The sequence below is a fragment of the Sorex araneus genome, chromosome 2 (genome assembly GCF_027595985.1).
Source record: "Sorex araneus isolate mSorAra2 chromosome 2, mSorAra2.pri, whole genome shotgun sequence".
In the NCBI taxonomy this organism is placed as follows: domain Eukaryota; kingdom Metazoa; phylum Chordata; class Mammalia; order Eulipotyphla; family Soricidae; genus Sorex; species Sorex araneus.
Window position 1 is genome coordinate 134,780,195 of NC_073303.1, and position 20,739 is coordinate 134,800,933.

At 43.3% G+C, this 20,739-nt stretch overlaps 1 protein-coding gene across 25 annotated transcripts in view; it reads right to left on the reverse strand.

The window, feature by feature from the left end:
• Positions 1-20,739, reverse strand: part of KALRN (kalirin RhoGEF kinase) — an 809,955-nt gene that overhangs the window by 477,063 nt on the left and 312,153 nt on the right. For all 25 annotated transcript variants that reach the window (XM_055128078.1, XM_055128085.1, XM_055128081.1 and 22 more), the window contains exon 5: positions 18,134-18,646. In XM_055128078.1, the coding sequence (XP_054984053.1) occupies positions 18,134-18,646 (513 nt within the window). The remainder of the gene's footprint in view (positions 1-18,133; positions 18,647-20,739) is intronic.

Here is a 20,739-nt window from a genome sequence, read left to right on the forward strand (position 1 = left end):
GTTTTGGCTATTCAGGGTCTTTTTGATTCCTACAAACTTTACTGTGGATTGTTCTAAGTCCTTGAAGAATGTTCTCTGAATTTGGCTAGGGATTGTATTAAATGTATATAGTAGTTTATGTAAGATGTTCAATATTGACAATATTGATTCTTCTAATCCAAGAGCATGGAATATATATCCATTTTCTAAGGTCTTCTATTCTTTTCTTAAGTGTTGTTGAAGTTTTCCTTGTATAGATCTACCACCAATTTTGTTAAGTTGATTCTTAGGTACTTGATGTTCTTGGATGCTACTTTGTATAGACTGTTTAATATCTTTCTCCTCTGGTTCATTATTTGTTATAAGGAATGTAACCAATTTTGGTGTATTGACTTTGTAGCTGGCTACTTTGCCATAGTTTATTATTTATGTTTATTATTTCTAGAAAGTTTTTTGAATACTTTTACTGTTTATACTTTCATAGGTGATATTTTTTAAGATTCTGTGGTTTACAATGTTGTTAATGTTTCTCATACACATAATTCTAATACCACACCCATCACCTGTTTACGCCCCTTCTCACAAATACCCCCAATGCCTCTTCCTTTCATCCAACCCCCAAACCAATTGTGTGGATCAGTTCTCCAATTATGTTGTCTTTGGATCTTTGTTGCTACACTGTTGTGTAAGTTTCACACATGGGGGAGAGCATACTTATTCCTTTCTTTTTGACTTTACTCAGCTTATATTGGCTTTGAAGTTGTTTCTATTAAATTCTAATGAGTGCAGTAAGAGAATAAAAAACAACCGATTTTTTTTTCACTTGAACACACATACCGGTGCCACCCATCCCTGGCTTGTGTACTGCAGTAACCAATCCATTATTGCTGGTGCCCTAAAATACTCTCAGCCTCCTTGCAGGTGAACCTTCTGCATCTAACAAGCTTGCTTACAACCAATTTCAGCACAAGATTTTATAAGTGTTAGACTACCAAGAAAAGAGGATTCAAACAAGATTTAGCACATATTCTGCTCATAAACTCATTTACAGAAGCTGTTATTAATATTATGTTATTGGTCTAAACCATAGTTTATCTAAAAAATTGTGGTAACATTTTATGGTATTTTGTAATACTGTATCACATGGGTAATAGTGAGAATAATGTTGTTTTGAGTACTATGTAGCTGAGATTTTAAATCTATATAAAGAGTAATACTGCCTTGGCTTCATGTACAATATTGTGTTGTACATATTTCCCTAACATTTTAATTTAGAGCACCAAATAGATAAAGGTATGGATTTAATTTTGTAGGAGGTTTGCATCACTGGAAAATCAGTGTGGGGTGATGGGAACCACGCCCATAGCACATACAAACAAAACCACAGCAATAGTCCAATCCTCCTGAAGATGCAACCTAAAGTGACCACAGAGCATGTGCTGCCCAGTAATGGCCCCAGGACACTCAAGGACTTCCTCCCTCCATTTCCACAAAGAGAGGGACCCCTGGGTGTTGTGTTTTCTGGACCCCACAGATTCAGAGACCTGTGTACTCTTTCAGGTTACTCATAAGGGTGCAGGTTCCTGCCTACCCTCACTGGGTAACCTACCCAGGGATCAAAATCCCTCCTGTCTTTCTTCCAATTTCCCCTTGCCAATCCTCTCTGCCAGGCCCTCTGTCATTATTAGATACCCTGTACCTTTTGTGCCTAGCAGATTTTACCCAGGAGAGTCTGCTATTAAAATGTATTAGTCCTACAGCCCCTCCTGAAATTAGTATATCCTGGATACAGAAATAGCTCAGCAAGTAAGAAAGCATCTTTATGGGTATAATTCAGGGATGAGATTTAAAAAACAGTGACAGGACATAAGGAGAGGTTGTCACCTGATAAGTATGTGGCAATCAAGTACATTCTTCCTCTTCCCAACTCCGCTGTCACATGACTCTGATCCTGAGAGATTCTATCATTAGCTTTAGGACCCATCCAGGACACCAAAGAATTTCACAAATCAGGCTATGACTCTGACCTACAGATGTTTATTGATCCCCTTGCATCCTTTTAAGTATAGTACACTCCACTCCCAAATTTCCTACTTTTCCCAATATCCAGATCTATAGCCTAATATACTGCTCGCATCTACAACCATCTCATTTTCTCTGTAGAACAGGTAAACATTCCACAGTAAGCAAAGGGTTAATAAACCTCTCCCCTTCTGCATGATAATCTGACCTTCAATGAAAAATGCAGTCTTTTTCCCTGGAAACAGATCAAAACAACTGTGTGCCAACACATTACTAAACTATGCTGCATATGGTGAAAGCAACACTTGACTGTAAATTGTACTTGGATTGGAAGCTTATTAGTTCCCTGACCAGTGTGGGAACTCTTGTAACTGGAATGTTCATTGCAATGACTCTGAATACTGCATCCATGGAGGGGTGACACAGACATCAGTTCCGGTGAGGCACTGAATTTCTAAGCCAAGGCAGCTTCTGTAGTTCCTGGCTCTGCACCTTATTTCTTTGCTTCTAAGCTAGGCTGCTGCAAGGAATTTCCTACTGATAGCCTAAAGTCCTATTACATCAACCCAAGTAGACCAGTGCTAAAAAGCAGTCTTGTATATCAGACCGTCTAGTAGAGAATAAAGATTTTTAGTAGATGCTGCGTCATTTCAGAGCCAAACTCACATACAGCAGTATGTAAGTACTGAGCATCCTCCCCTCTATCGTTTCTCATTTTCAATAACAGTAATAAAGATACTTAATAACAGCAATGAAGGTACTAGTAACAACAGCAATGACCAGTAATATTTGTTTAAAGCTCAATATACATAGGCAGTGTGCTAAACACTTCACATGTTAACTCACTGAATACTTATAATAACTTTGTAATTATCTCTGAAATAATATCCCCAATACTATTATCTCCATTGCACAGATTGAGAAACCAAGGTATGGGTAGATTAATTTTCTCAAAGCCAATAGCCAGCAAATGACAAAGCTAAAACTCAAACCCAGTTCATTCCAATATAGTATGGAGGCTCTTAGCCCTTCTTCTCCAGAGTGCCCTGAGCTTTTATCCCACCATCCTCTCTCATTATCAAACTTTCACAAGTGTTTTTCTGCTGCTTCACAACTTCTACAACACAAGCAGTCTTTCCTGTCTCAGGTACCAAGCCCTGTGCCAAGTTCCTCCCTGTATTACCATCTATAGTTCCAAACATAATGCTAACAGAAGGCATTGTTCATTCCACTATATAAATGTTGGTACTGAATAAGTGAAGCAAATTACCTAAGATCACATACAGCTGATAAGTGATATTTATAAATTTATAATCTTGTATTCGTATGAATCTAATTTCCTTGGTTCCAGGGTATCCTCTAATCTTAACTTCCTAGGTAACTGACAAGAATAAATATGTGCCTCACTTTGTACAATGAGGTTTACACATGATTATCCCAATCCTCATAATAGTCCTACAAGATAGATAGATATCACCATTACACCTTTTTTTCTGGTTGAAGAAACTGATTCAGAGACTTTAAATACCTTCAATGAAATCATATAAGTGTGGCATATCAAATACCAATTTAGATCTTCTTCCAAATTCCATGGTTTTAAATCACTATCAAATTATCTCCAGATACACCTTGGCTCTTTCTAGTCTAGGGGCATATGAACTCAGTATCAATGGCCCCTTGATGTTCTACCAACATCTCAAACAACTATGATTTTTCTATGAAGAGACATTCTTTTGACTTCTGACACATCCAATCCACTTCCAAAGTCCATCTTGTCTTTTCTCCCCCTCACATCACTCTGACATATGCTTGATTTCAATCCCTAGCTCTACCACACATGCTTACAGTGATCCACAAAATGTGAAGTCTATGCAGTACCACAGCCAAAGATGTGTTAACACAACTGAAATGTGCACCAGGGCGGGAAAGAGAGCACAGTGGGTAGGGCACTAGCTTTGCATGAGACTGACCGGGTTTCAATCACCTGCATCCCATAAGGTCTCCTGAGACCGCAAGGAGTGATTCTTGAGCAAAGAGCCAGGAAGAACCCCTGACCACCACCAAGTCTCGGCCAAAAATGCAAAATTAAATAAAATAAAATGTGTACCACTTGGGGTGAATACTGCAAGTAATTTACAAGCCCCACAACCAAATGTGTATATACTGAAATCAACAGAAACAAAAAGCAAAGGGGAGAAAATGAAACTGTTCTTTTTTAAGTAAATTAATGAATCACTTTTTAAAAAATCAACAATTTAAAAATCTACATTCAAAAATACAATATCATCAGCCTGAAATTAAGCATATTCTGTAAGCTGGTCCAGACATACCTTTTCCTACCTATTATTTCACATCGTTCACCTTCACCAAGCATCCTTTCCAGTTACATGTTATTCATTGCATTTAAATATATAACACCATGCCCTTGCCAGCTCAACATCTGTACTCATATTCCCCGCTCCAGACAATGTTCCACACCCAAATTGCCAAGTTACTTTTATCCTTCAAAATAAGTTTCACCTCTTAATGCCTCATTTGATCAACTGATACAGCTTCTTTCTCTTTCCTCCACACTTAATTATGATAGCATTTCACAAGCCAGTCTTAACTCAGACCCACCTCAAATGTCTTCTTAAAAATATACATGTTTCTGGCTTGGAAGCTAGCTTCACACACTGGGGGAAAGTCATCCCAGATAGAGAAGGGAACACCAAGTAAAATGTGATTGGAAATCCCGAGTGGGGAGGGAGATGCACGCTGAAAGTAGACTATAGACTGTACATGATGGCCACTCAATACCCCTATTGCAAACCACAACATCCAAAAGGAGAGAGAGAACAAATTGGAATGCTCTGCCACAGAGGCGGAGTGGGGTGGGGGGGATGGGATAGGGGGGTGGGAGAGATACTGGGTTCATAAGTAGTGGAGATGGACACTGGTGGAGGGATGGGCTCTCGAACATTGCATGAGGGAAAAACAAGCAGGAAAGTGTGTGAATCTGCAACTGTACCCTCACTGTGACTCACTAATTAAAAAATAAATAAATTATCAATATATATATGTATATGTATATATATATATATATAGATACATGTTTCTTGGCCCTATCTAAGATTCATGAGGACTTCAGTAGATTCAGTAGGAATTATTTGGGTGATTCTGGTGTGATTACGTTTCTATTTATTTTTCTTTTGTCTGTTTTGTTTTGTGTTTTGGAAATTAAACTCAGGGCCTCACACATAGAAGGCAGGTATTCTACAATTAACATCCTCAGCTGCTCTTTGCATTTTCATTTAAACTATTCCTATGGAGACTTACAGTTTGTACATGATGGGGTAACTGATTAACCCTGCCATCTATGAAGTAGTCAAAAGAATCTATTCCCAATACAGATCACTTACAGGGACACATTCCCAACACAGGGACACTTACAAAGAAAATTCCTTACTCACTCTGGTTTTCTCCCTGATGACATTTTTTTCAAACTGTAGAGCAGAAATGTAGAAGCTGAACAAAAAGCAGAAATATTTATGGGTGTAAAAAACAGAGATTAGATTTCAGAATGAGAAAGGCAGATTGAACTTCAATGATAGGATATTGGAGAGGAAAACACTAAATAAAGGATTCCTAAAATATCATTAAAATACCTTCCAGGTCTTTGAAAAATCTTCAGTTATGCACAGTTAGGGAAAAATCTCAGAAGTTCCCACAGGAAGCCACGATGAGAAGTGGAAGATATTGAGAACTTAATAGAAATTTTATTTCTGTGGATGTATTGGGAGTTGTAATCAAACCATGTGAAGCAGCATTGGTCAACACTCTGTACATTAACTGAGACTTTAACCTGAAAGCTTTGTAACTTTCCACATGGTCAATCAATAAAATAATTAAAAAACACTCTATACATTTACTTGGGCAACCAAAAGAGACTGTAGGAATAAGAAAAATATTCTAAGGACATATATACTAGGATTAATGAAAAATCAGGAAAATATACTTGCTGTGACAAAGCCTAAGTTATAGCTCAACAAGATCAAGAGGTTTGTTAATTAACTGCATCCTCAGGTAGGGGAACAATACTTAAACCTAATCAAGAGTCTACAATGCATCATCTGCACTATCCAGTATACAACATGAATTTCTAGACACATAAAACAGAGAAAAGTGACTGACAATAAAAAATTAAATAGTCAATAGAAGAAGACCCAGATATGATCAGGATAGTACAGAAAATTTTCAAAGTAACCAAAACATACATCTTAGGGAAAAATAGATATAAAGAAAGAACACACACACACAATACTACAACAGAGTTCAGTTTTCTGTTCTGTCTCTTGCCAACAAAAAACACCCTGATATAAGCACATGGACATAATACTTAGTGCAGTATTTATTCACTTAATGAGTACCCAGTGCATTCACATACTGGGTAAGAGACTGCGGATAAAAAATCAAGGTCAGTCATGAAAGGGACTGTATTCTTACTGTATCCATTTGAAGGATGAAAAGAACCATGAAAAGTGTCTACATTATGGACTGACAGCAGGGGGCACTTGGTCTAATTTGGCAGAAATACATAGAGAAGAAGCATAGATGGTATCAGTAGCCAAATAATGCTTGGAAAAACAAAAGGATTTCGATAGTTGCAAAAGATGGAAGGGGTTTCTTAATGAAGTAAAGAGCTTAAGAAAAGGAATAAAAGGTTCAAGAGATGGAGAGATAGTACCATGGGCAAGGTGCTTGCTTTGCATGCCGATCTGGGTTTGATTCCAAGCATATAGTCCTTTGGAATAACCCCTGAGCATTGTTGGATGTGGCCCAAACAAAGCAAAAAATAAAAAGGCCTAGAGGTTCAAGACAACTTGGAACAGGGAAGATACAAAGTGGTATAAAGAGGCTTTAGAATAAAGGGTTAATACTCAAGATATATAAGGCCCTGGAAGAGCTTTACAAGGAAAAAACCTCCAAACCCATCATAAACTGGAAAGAAGAAATGAATAAAAACTTTCTCAATGAGAAATGGCCAAAAGACACATGAAAATAATGCTCTACATAGCTAATCATCAGGGAGATGCAAATCAAAACAACAGTGAAATATCATTTCACAGAGACTGGCACACACCAAAAAGAATAAGACTAACCTATGCTGGCATGGATGCAGGGAAAAAGGAACTCTTCTTCATTGCTGGTGGGAATGCCGACCGGTCCAGCCTTTTTGAAAATAATATGGGCATTCCATAAAAAACTAGAAATTGAGCTTCCATACAACCCAGCAATACCACTTCTGGGAATATACCCTTGGGTCCCAAAAATACATGGTAGACAAGCAATCTGCACCTCTATGTTCATTTCAGCACTATTTACAATAGCCATAATCTGGAAACAACCTGTGTGTCCGAGAACAGATGACTGGTTAAAGAAACTATGGTACATCTACACAATGGAATACTATGCAGCTGTTAGGAAAAATGAAGTCATGAAGTCTACTTACAAATGGATGGACATGGGGAGTATTGTGCTAAGTGAAATGAGTCAGAGGAGAGGGGTAGACATAGAATTATTGGACTCATTTGTGGGATATTAAAAAGAAACATAATATGAGACTAATACCCAAGAACAGTCAAAACAAAAGCCAGGAGGATTGGTCCATCATTGGAAGGCCACCTCAAATACTGTGGGAGAAGGCAGTTGGGATAGAGAAGGGACCACCTTGTCAAAGATAGTTGGAAAAGATCACTCTGATAGGAATTGTGTTCAGCAAACAGAAAAAGGGACAAACATGATAGTCTCTTATACCTGTATTGTAAACAATAATGCCCCTCAAAGGGGAAGGGGAAGAGAGAAATACAGGAGGGGGAAGAAGGGAGAGAGAGGGAGCAGGAGAGAGAGAGTGAGTAAGAGAGAGAGAAAGAGAGAGAAAAGTGTCTGTCATAGAGACAGGCTGGTGGGGAGGGTGGTGGGAGGAAAACTGGGGACACTGGTGGTGGGAAATGCACACTGGTGGAGGGATGGGTTTTTATAACATCTATGACTGAAACTTGACCATGATCAGCTTTGTAACTCTATTTTATGGTGATAAATAAAAAATTAGAAATAAATTTTTTTAAAGAGGCTTTAGAGAGACAGTAGAGCTGGTAAGGCCATGCATGTGGCCAACTTGGGTTTGAACCTTGGTAACACATGGTTCCCTGCAGTGCCAGAAGTGATCCCTGAGTGCAGAGCCAGGAGTAACTCCTGAGAATCACTGAGTATGGTTTCAAAACAGACAAAAAAAAACCCATAAAACAAAATCATAAACCAGAGGTACAAATAGCTGTAGGGCACAAAATAAGAGACAGTGAGAAGGTTGGGCTGGCTAATGATGACCAGGGTGCGAAGGGATGAAGATCACAAAATAGAGCAACAACATGTACTGAATGGCAGTGGGGGACCACCAAAGCAAAGTGATAGAACCAAATTCAGTTTTAACGACAAAACAAGGTTCACACAGAAGCCCCAGGTACACAGGCACTCACATCAATACGAAGGGGAGGCCAAGCCAGTCTCAACTGACAGAGCTAAATCAACAAGCACATGCCCATCTTCCACCAACTGAGGGTTCTCTGTCTCTTCCCCTTCCTCCCCCTTCCCTCTCATCTTCCCTTCACTTTATGTGTGGGTCAAGGCAAGTAAGAATCAGGGAGATTAAGGTCACATGGGAAAGGTGTCAAGCTCTGTGTGAGGCACCATAGGTGGGGCCTGCATGCTAGCTCCTTCCATTCCCCAGCTTCAGCATATGCCAGCAATCAGAAAAATTAGCTGCTTTCTCATTACAGAAATCTGGGCTGCGAAACTTCATGATAAAACCACCCACTATCTTGAAAAGGAGTCACAGCCCAACTCTGCCTAGAGAAACACACTCTCGGATTAGGCCTTAAATGGCCACTCTCCTTACTCTAGCTCTCCTCATGTTAAGTGATGTAATAAAATGTCTGACAAAGTCTATTATTAATATAAATATTTTCAGACTTTTTTCACATCTTATTTCTAGTCTGCCAGTAAGGACTGAATTCCCTGAACTGCTGGCAACATCCACGATTCCCCGCTGTATCGGGAATGGCCATCTAGGAGCCAGCAGTCAAGCAGACAAGAAACAGGACCCACAGGGCCAGGAGTCAGTACAGGCAGCCTGGGGATATCAACTCCACATGGTCACATTCCTTTCATCTGAACCACAGATGCTGATAAAATATTTTCAGGAACAGAGAGAGGGAATGTGCTGCATTTTCTTCCCGAAATGTAGAATTGAAGAGGTCAAACCCCACTTAATACAAGCTAGAAAAAAAAATAGTACCCAACTTTATCCAGAACTAAATATAGGCATAAACTGAGACCTGGCTAATTTAGATGAGCTAATACTTGTTTCTGGCATACAGGATGCATTTAATAAGTGGTAACTATTATTATTCCTGCAGAAATGGTCGTTGGGTGTTCTCATTTAGCCCTCCCACGTATCCTAAAATTGGCTATGCCAATCATTTGTACATCTGGGGGAAAATTCCATAGGAGCTAAGGAGGACTTCCTCTGGGGACAGGCTCTATGAGAGAAGATGGCAAGTCATGTGCGGGGGTCTGTACCAGGTGGGTTTGAGTTGGAGGTGGGAAGAGTTAGGGCTGGTCTCTACCACAGTCCCCTCATTAATGAGATTAGGGCAAGGGAGGTGCAGTGAGGGAGCCCAGCTCAGACACATGCAGAGGATACCCTTGGTTGTTTCTGCACTGAGTGTGTGGATGGTGCCTGCATTCAGACCCCACAGGGCAGCATACACCACACAATCTCCCTAAGCACTTACGAGAGTCCAGTGACTCCTCAAAACCCCACTACCAGCAGCAGCACGTTCTTTAACAATTTTAATTGGAGGGTTAAAGCAAATGCCTGCATTCATATTTTCCCAAAAAGCAGGCAGAAATGCAACTGCCATATAACTTGTATTAATGTTTTTTAGCAATTTTTATTAACATTTCTCTCACTTTTTCATGTCCTGAAAAAAAATTAAACTTTGGGTTTAATCTGTACTTTTTCTAAAATATTTTTGAGACTTCTTTCCACCCCATATGTCAACCTCCTAGCAGGAAGGCCTTTGATAACCTTTCTGCTCACCTTTCTCCCTGATGGCCAACAGGATATCTGGTTCCATTTTGTTTCCCTGAAGAGAGTCTTCACAGTTTGTTCTGCTCTTTCCCACTCGCCTTATCACTTCACTTCACCTGCTCACACTTGGATTAACATAAAAGAATCAGAACTGGTTCCCTGATCTCCAATTCACTCTGCACTGCAAGATGAGATTTGCAAAAAACCCAGTTTTTAGGTGAGATCCTAGAAACAGCATCCCTGGAAACCACTCAGCAGCAGGTGGTGCTCTTGTGCCAGTTCAAAGAGATCACAAAAGTTTTGTTCCTGTCACCTAGTAAATACAGAGTGTAATGATCCACTATTTTGGCACTGTCAGTGTAATTCTGAGAAACATCACCCATCTAAGACATTGGTCCTGACCTCCATGAATCTGTAATATAATCAAATGAATTAGCCTTTGAACATAAAGTTCAAGCAAGGTGAGATAGAACAGGACAAACCTGAAGGGGATGATAAGGGCCAAAGGAGAAAGAACACCTCCACTATAGAATTGTGGGTGATCTTCCCTAGTGATCTAAACCCTCAGCTAGGGAAGGGTTCCAGTGGGCAGAGTCAGAGAGAGAAGAGTAACCATGTAAAATGCAGAAGGGAACTTGATGGAGCTCAGTGTCCAAGCCCAGTCCCACTCCATGTTCTAGGTCTCTGTGGTTCACACCTCTTCTGACACCTCTTAGCAAGGCTCATCTCAGGGAGTATCTGGGCGCAGGACAAGAGCCAGTCTGGGCTCGGACAAGTCAGTCCTCCCTATCTGAAGAGAGGAAACAAGACCCACTTTTTATGCCAAATCAGGAAGGATTTGTCTTCTCTCCTAGCACATCAGCAGCTGTCTTCACAGAAGAGCTTCTCTGATCCAGAAAAGGCTTCCTAAGGAGGGGTTGGAGACAAACCCAAGAGCAAAAGCAAGGGTTTTCTTGGCGGCAATGAATCCCTCCTGGATTCCAATCCAGGCAGATTTTCTTCAAGGAATTCAATTTTCCTGTGGGTTTTTCCATGGTTTTCCAGAGTCTACCAGATAACAGTAAAACTTTGGTTCTGCTTGAGAATAGCCTCAGGGAGGAAACACAAGGAATAGAGATGGGGCTAGAACAGTAGATACCCTGGAGTATGGCTTTTTCCAGAGAAAAAGTGACTATGTCTAACCTGGAAACATCTAACTCGGGACACCAGAATCATGTTCATGTAACCTTCCCTGCTGGAAGCATCTCTGCGCAAACACATGAGAAGCCTGCCTTCTATTTGCACTTGACACCTGCCTCACTCCAGAGAACGGAGGACATGTGTCTCCAGACTGGCGTGGCATGGAGATTTCAGGCTAACATGAGGTACAGAGGCACCTGCACATGCAAAATCTTTTTATCACTTTTAAAACCAGGATCAGAGCAACAGAGTCCTATGTTTCCCTTCTCATATGGGAAAAACCGGGCCTAAGAAGGCCAATGTGACGAGCCTAGATCCCCTACCAAATGAAACTGGGCTGGAAGAACTCTTAGGGAGCAGAAAAGGCCGGGAAGGCTCACAAAGACTGCCTCTAATCAGGAAGACGGACCTAGGAATCCAGAGTGCAGAGCTGAGGTACAGGGTAAAACTGTTAGGAAGGTTGATTATGTCCTGAAGGTGAAGTAGGATTTAGGATTTTCTTCTTCTTCTTCTTCTTCTTTTTTTCTTTTTTGCTATTTTTGGAAAAGGGAGGTACAACTGGCAGTGGCAGAAGACAAGCTCCCAGGTACCCTGACACATTACACTCGGTGGTAGTTGACAAACAGAACAGCAAATATTTCCCAATTACTTCCCCTTGTCCCACACAATTTCTATTACTGATCAAGACTTCTCCCTACTACACCTAATTTGCCAGGGATAGGATCTGGATTCTGGAAAGCGCTGTTACCACAATGTTCAGGTCTCAATTCTAAGGGTTCAGTGTAGTGTCCACAGTAGATGCCAGAGGGAGATTATTTATATAGGGTGTTGGGGGAGCTCTCTCTCTCTAGGAGAGGACCACGCCCAAGCTTCCTCACAGCCTTTCCTCTATTCTGTGTTCCACTCTTGCACACCTCCCATAGGTATGGGAGATGCTGGAAGTGCAGGAGAAAGTAAGAATGGAGAAAGAGAAAGAATATAAGGAGGCAAAAAAAATAGCTTTGGGAGAAAACACACACACACACACACACACACACGCAGCATCCAGAACATTGTGACTTGGATTATTTTTGGAATCTAATGTTTCAATGTTCAAGGGGAGGAAATGAGAAAAAGTAAGTAGAGATTCCCAGGACCGGCGAGCTGGAAATAATACAGGACACTGTGTCCCATGTAGGGGTGGGATGCAGACATACTTCCTCACCCTGATCCCAGTCAACAGCGGGTGGAAGGGGGCAGTGTTTAGGCATCAGTAAGTGGTGAGAGCAGGAGCCAGCAGGCACTGGAGATTTTCGCAAAGTCAAAAAAAGGGGGCTGAGTGGGGGGGCAAAGGCAGGAAATTGCAAACAAGCCAGTAAAGAACTTGCCCTTCTGTCTGTCTCCAAGGTCACAACTCTTTGAAGTCTCCCTCCAACACAAAGAGCTCAGAACTGAGTCACAGAGACGGTCACATGCTGCTGCCTGGGGACTGTCCTGTGCTTGTCCTTTCCCACCACAAGAGTGAAATATGTGTTCCATAGCCCTCATTGCCTCCCAAGCAGGAAGAGGTCTGTATGTATGTGTGAGTGGTGTGTGTCTACAGGGGGAGGGTCTTACCTGACTAATCCATACAAATCTTCCAACTTCACCAAGAATCACAATGGGAGGCCAAGGATAAACTTTGGGTGGGTTTCTGCTGTGGGTCAAAATTTTCTGTCTGAAAGGAAGGGCTGGACCAAAGATCCTCTCAGGTCATGGGTATGAGAACACTTAGAAAACTGACAGTCAGAAAAGCACTGTGCATTCTGATTACTACAATGACACTTCAGTTTGACAAATGACGAAGGAGTCCTGTTCACTGCGGCTCCAGAGTGGGGTGGGGTTGGAGGTGAGCCAAGAAAAGGCAGGGAGCCAGTATTCAGCAGGAAGGAGAGGCTGCCAGGTCCTCAGCCACTGGCCCAATGTGTATTTTGTTACCCCAGACAGAACAGCAATCTGGACTCTGCTTTGGGTCCCGGAGGGAGACCAGAACTGTTTATATCCTAGAGCAGAGGTCAGGAAATGGTAGTGGATACCTTACCCAGTGACTGGGTATCCTGGGGGATGTCCTGAAGTGCTAATGTAATTAACAGGACATACAAACAGTAACAACACAATAAGCACATAATCCTTGGCACAGTGTCTCCACCATGATGCCCTTTATCCCACGTTCTTTTCCATGATGATTAATGTAACATTATTGCTTTGTACAGACATCTAAGAATATAAAATGCATAGACATATTTTTACAGGGTCATAAAAATGTTCCTGACCTAAAGTTTGTGGGGGGAATAAGATAATTACCTGTTTTTTTTTCCCTTTTTGGGTCACCCCTGGAGATGCACAGGGGTTACTCTTGGCTCTGCACTCAGGAATTACTCCTGGTGGTGCTTGGGGGACCATATGAGATGCTGGGAATCGAACCCAGGTCAGCCGCGTGCAAGGCAAATGCCCTACCCGCCATGCTATGGCTCCAGTCCCAATAATTACGTTCTTTCTATAATACAAATCAGAAAGCGACACGTGTCTCAGATATAGAAGGTGCAATAAAAGGGCTCATTAGCTCCCCCAGGGGAGAATTACTTTCCTCTGTGACTGCTTCAAGGGCATATTGTGTTTCCACAGACCTTTCACTGTGCCACAGTGAAATGGCCTACCCCCATTTTCCTCATCGTCAGTTATGACCCTTACTAGACCAAGGGGCTCAAGTCCTGTTCTCACCAAGGGCACCACATAGTCTTGTGAACCTACATCTTAGTCTACATCTTCTCTTGAAATTCGGTTCTTGATTATGTTTCATTAAGGACCATTGGAGATTATCTGGAGCAAGTTCAGTTGCTACATCAATGATACTGTGAAGGATTTAAGCAGATGCAGGCTGATGAAGACAACAGCAAGTGGAAAGTATCAGGAGTGGATGAGGGGCAGCAGAATCCTAGGGAGCAGTGACACTAGGCCAGGCTCATGCTGGGTCTGGGTCTCTACACTCCATCACACTCCTTTCTCCTAACAACCCTGGGCAGCTGCCAGGATATATTTTAAGGAAGAAAATAACACAGATTATGGCTCTATTCTTCTATAAAAATTATAAAAGGGAGAATGGAGATCAAAACTGGCAAAAATTAGTGCAGGCACCTAAATATTCTGCCAAGTCTGGTGATAAAGATTTTGTCTCAGCAATTTCCCAGATATAGATTCACACAGGAAACAATCCCACCCTGTTCTATTACGAGCAATAAGCCCCATTCCAGCACTGGACCAAACTAGGTAGTTCTGTCCACTAGTCGGTGAATTTTCCCACAAAGTGGGAATATACTCCTCCCTTGCAGAATGGCTTTGGGGACGAACTAAAATAGGGAAAACTCTTTAGAAGAGAAACAAAACAAAGGTTAGTTTCTTTGTTGGTTGAGGCTAGACATTCACTGGGGCCCTGAGAAGTACTTCCTTTTCCCTACACTGGAAAATGTAGGCTCCCCAAATCTCAAGACAGTGCAGCAGCGTCAATATTTTTTGATACTTCTGATAAGCACAAAGCACTAAGCACAAACCTGGGTATCCTGGGGTCCCGATCACTGTCACTGTGATGACAGGACTAGGTTTCTACAAGTGAGCAAGGTAGAGTTTTCAATCTCAAGAGTTCTTCCATCTACCACTCTAAGATGTATACACACACACACACACACACTCACACAATCGCAAATAAGGAATATGGAGGATCTTTCATGGAATGGCAACCAGGTTTTCTTTTTCTTAAGGAACTGAATGGCCTTTCAGACCACAGACTCTTCTGGGGAAGAGCCCTCTCTTCTCTTACTAATAGGATGTGACCACAGGGTGGATACCTTCAGCACAATCCAGCTGAGAGTGAGCCATACATAAAACAGGGCTGCAAAGAGAGCTGTGATCTGGACCTGGCAGCTGAGCAGCCCTGTGCCCTGTGCTGTGAACGCAGTGGAGGATGAGCCCATTAGCTGGAGACCAGAGGGCATGGCAGAGGCAGCTGTGTTATGGCTTCCAGCAAGATGTCCTTTCTGCTACTTGACTCACCTCTGAATTAGAGAGCCTGCCCACAAACTACTTGCTCAGGCTTTCTCATCATTCCAGAGCTGCCACATTCCCTCTTCTTCAAAATTCCCAAACACAGAAGGAGGGTATAGCACAGTAAGGTGTGCAGAGCAAACATAAACAATGGCAGGCGGAACCGGTGTGCCTACCTAAAATGCAAAATAGCTGGCTGAGTCAGGACAGTGATCCTGGGTTATTTGTTCTATTAAAGCAACTTTGGAATTGTGACAGCTGTTCAACAGAAGTTTATTAAATGAATGGGTAGCCTGCTTTATTAATTAATGGTTGAACAGAGAGCCCTTCCTCCCTAAAAGTTTAACTGGGAGAGAGAATGAATCCCTCCTCACTCCTCACCCTCCCACAAGCTGGGCAATGTAGAAGGCCATCACAGAGGTCAAGAGAAGGTGGAAGCAGTGGCTTCACTTCCCACAATCAGCTGTTAAATGGGGAAAACTTCCCATCTCTTAAGCCCTGGGAAATAAGCTGTCACCCCACAGGGCCAGAGGGGAGACTACACCCACCCGTTTTACAAAAATAGAAGCCGGGTGATCACCAGACTCTTTCAATTGCCAAGAGCTTCCCAGATCTGGAATTAAAGGTCTTCATCAAGCATCCAGCAGAAAGAAGCAAGGACATGGCTCATGCAGTAACTATTTCCTCACACCCTTGTTTAAATGTAGATCCGCACACACAGCCTTTACCCAACATGTCTTCCTCTTACCCACACTCAAAAACACCAAATTAAGTCAAGGCCAGAGGCACTTAGGTTCTGCAGAGATATTTAAAATTTATCTTGAAGCAACTTAAAAGGAGTGTTTTTCTCTCTTGCTCTACACCCAGCACATTTTCCATGGCAGCTAGGTCAAGCCTGAGCAGCATTTCACCACTGACTCAACAGCAAAATATTCCTGGGTTGCCCTCTTCCCAACTTTTGCTTTTGATATTCTTGCCCCATCCTCCACCCCTCTACACACACCAATGTACACACACATACACACTCACACACTCTCACACACATTCTTTTTAAGGTAGGAGACACCACAGAAAACAGATCCTGAACTTAAGAGTCATTCCAGACATAAAACTCAGCGATCATGTACTAGAACAGGAAAACTCAAAAATAGGTGCCCCAGAGGCCAGCCCCTGTGCTGGTCTCTTGATGCCTGGTGGGCAGTGATGGGGGTTCGGCAGTCCAAGTGGCCCCTCCCTGAGCAGACCAGACCAGGGTCCACGGTCATACTCCAGTTGCCAGGTCACTGGACAAACAGCACTCAGGAATATCAGGGAAATCTTGCAACTTTCTCTTTCAAAATCCAGCTTTGATGATGTTCAAAAATTCTATCAGAAAGAAGTTTAAGAGTTCTTTTAAATTACATATATTTATTTTCTTCTCATCATAAGTTTTAAGGATTGGAAAACACAGAAAATGCAAAAAGAAGACTATAACCAACAGCTCCTAGAAATCAAAACTATTAACATCATGGTGAATTTTCTTCCAGTTTTGTGTATGATGGCACTCACATAAATTGAGATCATAATTATGCAAAGTTTTTTATCCTGATTTCATCAGTCAAATATACCTAGAGACATTTTTAATAAAGGCTCTTAAAAGACCCCAAACCATTGTATCCAACCAGAAGCTAGAGTTACTGAGAGATTTTAGTAAGAGTAGTATTACGCATTTAAATATGTGAGCCCAGACTACTGACAGGAGAGAGGGTTCACTCTCCTTAAAGTGCAAATAATAATATATTTCCTTCTTTGGCTTGAAAAGCATCCAGAGGAGCTACTTTTGTGTCTTCAGCTAACAAGAACAATAGGACACTTTCCGTTTTTTCACTTTCTTGCATCTTCCTTGATAAGGGGGAAAGCTTTGAAATTTCACTGCTGGAAATAGAGTGTTTCTTAAGAAAGTGCTCTGCTGCTGAGAAAAACCTACAGAGAGTGGCAGTATTGTGGGAAGTTTCCTGAACTTGAAACAGAAGGAAACAGGATTCACATTCTGAGTCTGCTGTGCAGCCCCCACCCAAATCACAGAGCACCCACTCCCCTGGGCTCCCACAGCTGTTACTCCAGTCAGTGGGGCAAACTTCTCTGTGTTAGCCAATCTGAGTGCGGATGTGTTTTGTCAGTGTACTGCAAGACAACCAACAGTCACGTCTTTGCGACAAGTAACCGTACTGTTATTCTTATTTTTTGTTATTGTCTGGGGGCTGCATCCAGCTGTAATAGGGGCTTACTTCTGGCTCTGTGCTCAGGGATCACTCCTGGTGGGGCATAGGGGACCGACCATATGTGGTGCTGGGGATCAAACCCGAGTTGGCTGCATGCAAGCAAGTGCCCTACCGGTACTATCACTCTGGCCCCAAAGTACTATTAATTTTGTTGCTGAGCTGTCTGGCACCTCTCACTGAGAAGGGCAGTGCCCAAAGCAGGTAAAAGCACAGATCCTGGCATCACCTGATCTCCAGGCATGACTCAGGGTTTCAGTTTCTTCTCTGTAAAATGGGATCATAATTCAACTACCTCATAGGACTCTTGGGAAGATACAAGTGAGTTAATTTGCCCACAGTGGTCTGAAAAAAATATAAACACTACAGAAGTGGAGCTTTGAAAAGTCAGGGATCTGTGGCCAAACACAAGACTGTAAGAAAGATGCCTGTGAAAGCTCCACGAGGCACAACTGTTCAGTCGCACCAGCAGCCTCCACCAGTGTCTCCTGCTCCTCTCTGCGCCTACCTTCTCTGCATCCTGTTCGAAGAGCCGCAGCTGGAAGCACTGGTCTAGCTTGAGCTTGCGCACGTGCCACATCTGGTGCAGGTGCTGCCGGGTGGAGTGCAGCTTGTCCAGCAGGCTCGTGATCTTGGGCACCAGGCTCTGGAAGTCTGCGCTGCCTGGGATGCAGTTGCGCCCTGAGAAGCCGTCGCTGCAGCGAATGCACTGCAGCAGCCGCTGCCCCTCCCGGTCCAGCTCCTCCACAGGGGCCTTCAGCACCTTCTTCTTGAGCTGCGTGTGCTCATCAATGAGCCGCCGAGAGCCCTCCACATCTACAGGGAATTCCTTCCGGGCCAGCATCTCCTGGAGGTCCTCAAGGCGCGAGAGCAGGTGCACAGCGCTATTGAAGAACTCCTCCAGCGAGAGGCGCAGCTCAATCCACTCCTCGTGGTTGTAGTCCAGCGAGCCATCAAACTCCTCTGTCAGCTGGGAGGGGTCCACCAGCTTGGTGAGGCCCTCCACAGACACCATGCTCGTCTAAAGGGACAGAAACAGAGAGGGAGACTCAGTTATGAGGTGGGAGAACACGGATAGGAACAGAAGAGCAGAGCAGGCAGGACAAGAGAAAGGCAGGGGCAAAAGCCAGGATGAGGCCACATCACAATGACCACAGGGTGCTCAGAGAGGGCAAGTTTGGGAGGCCCAGATCCGCCAGCAGCAGCAGGACGAGGACTGGCGGTCGGGCTCAGACTGCCTCTCTAGGGGCCAGAGACGTAGTCTAGGGGCTAAGGCACTCGCTTTGCACACAGAAAACTCCAGTTTCATTCCTGGCACCTTATATGGTCTCCAGAGCACAGGCATACATGATCCCTGAGCACAGAGCCAGGAGTAAGCCCTGAGCACCACTGAGAGTAGGCCAACACTCCCCTTCCCCACCCATCCCCAAGTCTCCCACCTGCCCGCCACTGCTATTTAAGGAAAGACTGTTTTGTCTCAGCCTATCCATCTTTCTCCTCCAACTCTCTAAGTCTACCACAGCAGAGGTTCGGATGCTAGAGACAGAAAGAATCTGGAAGGAAACAGATCCAGTGCCTGGAGTTTAAGTCTCCATAGCTTTAAAGCTGGTCCATCAGCCTAGGCTCAGCAGTGCCAGCAACAATGGTGCTTCAAGAATAAGTGTGAATCTTCCCAGCACTGCCCTGCTCTGTCAGGATAAGTGGAGTGAGCAGCCTAGGCACCTGGTTTCTTTTGTGTGCCCCCAAACCCCTTAGAGAGAAGAGTGGAGAATGTTAATCTCCAGAGCAGAGTGGCAAGTGCGGACAGAGGCCACCATTCAGACATACCAGGAAGCAGACTCCCCTTCCTTCAGCATCCCCCTACCTTTCCTCTCAGGAAGGGAGCTTACCAAGAACATCCCTGCACAGAGTCTCTGCTATACTCAGTGAGCACATGAACCGGGGAGAGCTACTGAAGTTCTCAGAGACCCGGTGTCTCCTAGGTGTTGGAGATCTGAACACTCTTCTCTAAGGGCTGTGCCGAGGTTCAAGCACCAGGGGTGCAAAGCCCACCTTCGGAGTGCTGGCACCGACTAGCAAAATGCTGCTGTGTCATTCTTGGAGTCCTACAAGCAGCTGTTCTTGCAGACGGCTGTCTCTGCACCTCTCCTCACTCCTGTTCCCTCCCTCCTCCCTAAGACACAGGAAGGAGCTGCCCATGTGTGCAGCTGTGACCTGGTGCCTCTAAGTCTGACTGCACATTAGAATCCCTTTAGGGAGGTACAAAACACAGATAGTCAATCCCTCCCCTAGACTGGAGCTTGGACACGCTTGGGGAATTTTAAGTCTTATCATCCTGCGCCGCCTACACCAGTAGATTCCAAGGTGCAGCCTGAAGGTTAGTTGCAGCTCTGTTGATCCAGACCCCAGTTACTCAAAGTGAGGGGCTCAGATCAGCTGCATCACATGGGAGCATGTCAGAAAGTAGAATCACAGGCATTATTTCTTATCTACCGAGACAGAATCTTCAGTTAACAAGATGAAGAGATGTGGGGTGCTGTGCACTTAACTTTTGGATAGCCTTCTCTCCCCTAAAATGTTACCTAAAGCCTGGCCCTTTCAGGGGTCTCTCATAGTATAATCACATTAACTATTTGCCATACAACAAGCCGTACTCTGAGATCTAGATCCCTGACTCATGTGCTATGTATTCTGTATGCTGTTGTTTTTGGTTAATTTTGATTTTAGGCCATGCGTGTTGGTGCTCAGGAATTCATCCTGGCTCTGTACTCAGATATTTCTCTTGGAGGTGTTCAGGGATGGAACTGGGATCAGCTGTGTGTGTGCGCAAGGCAAACGCCTTACCCGCTGCACTATCTCTCTGGCCCCATTTGCTGTTTTTAAGATACTGCTGTATAACTGGTTTTTGTGAGTGGAAGGGACCCAGCTCTCTCTTCAACTTCTTGTTTGGGAGACAGAGACAAGTCTGTTCCACTACAGGGAGATGGAAGAACCAGGCAGCACTGCGAACGAAATTCCAGACTTTTTGAAGAATTGTTTTCAGTATCCTTAGCCTATCAATGTAAAGGCTTGCTGTCACTGCCACTATATAAACAAATCAAAAATACAGAAAGC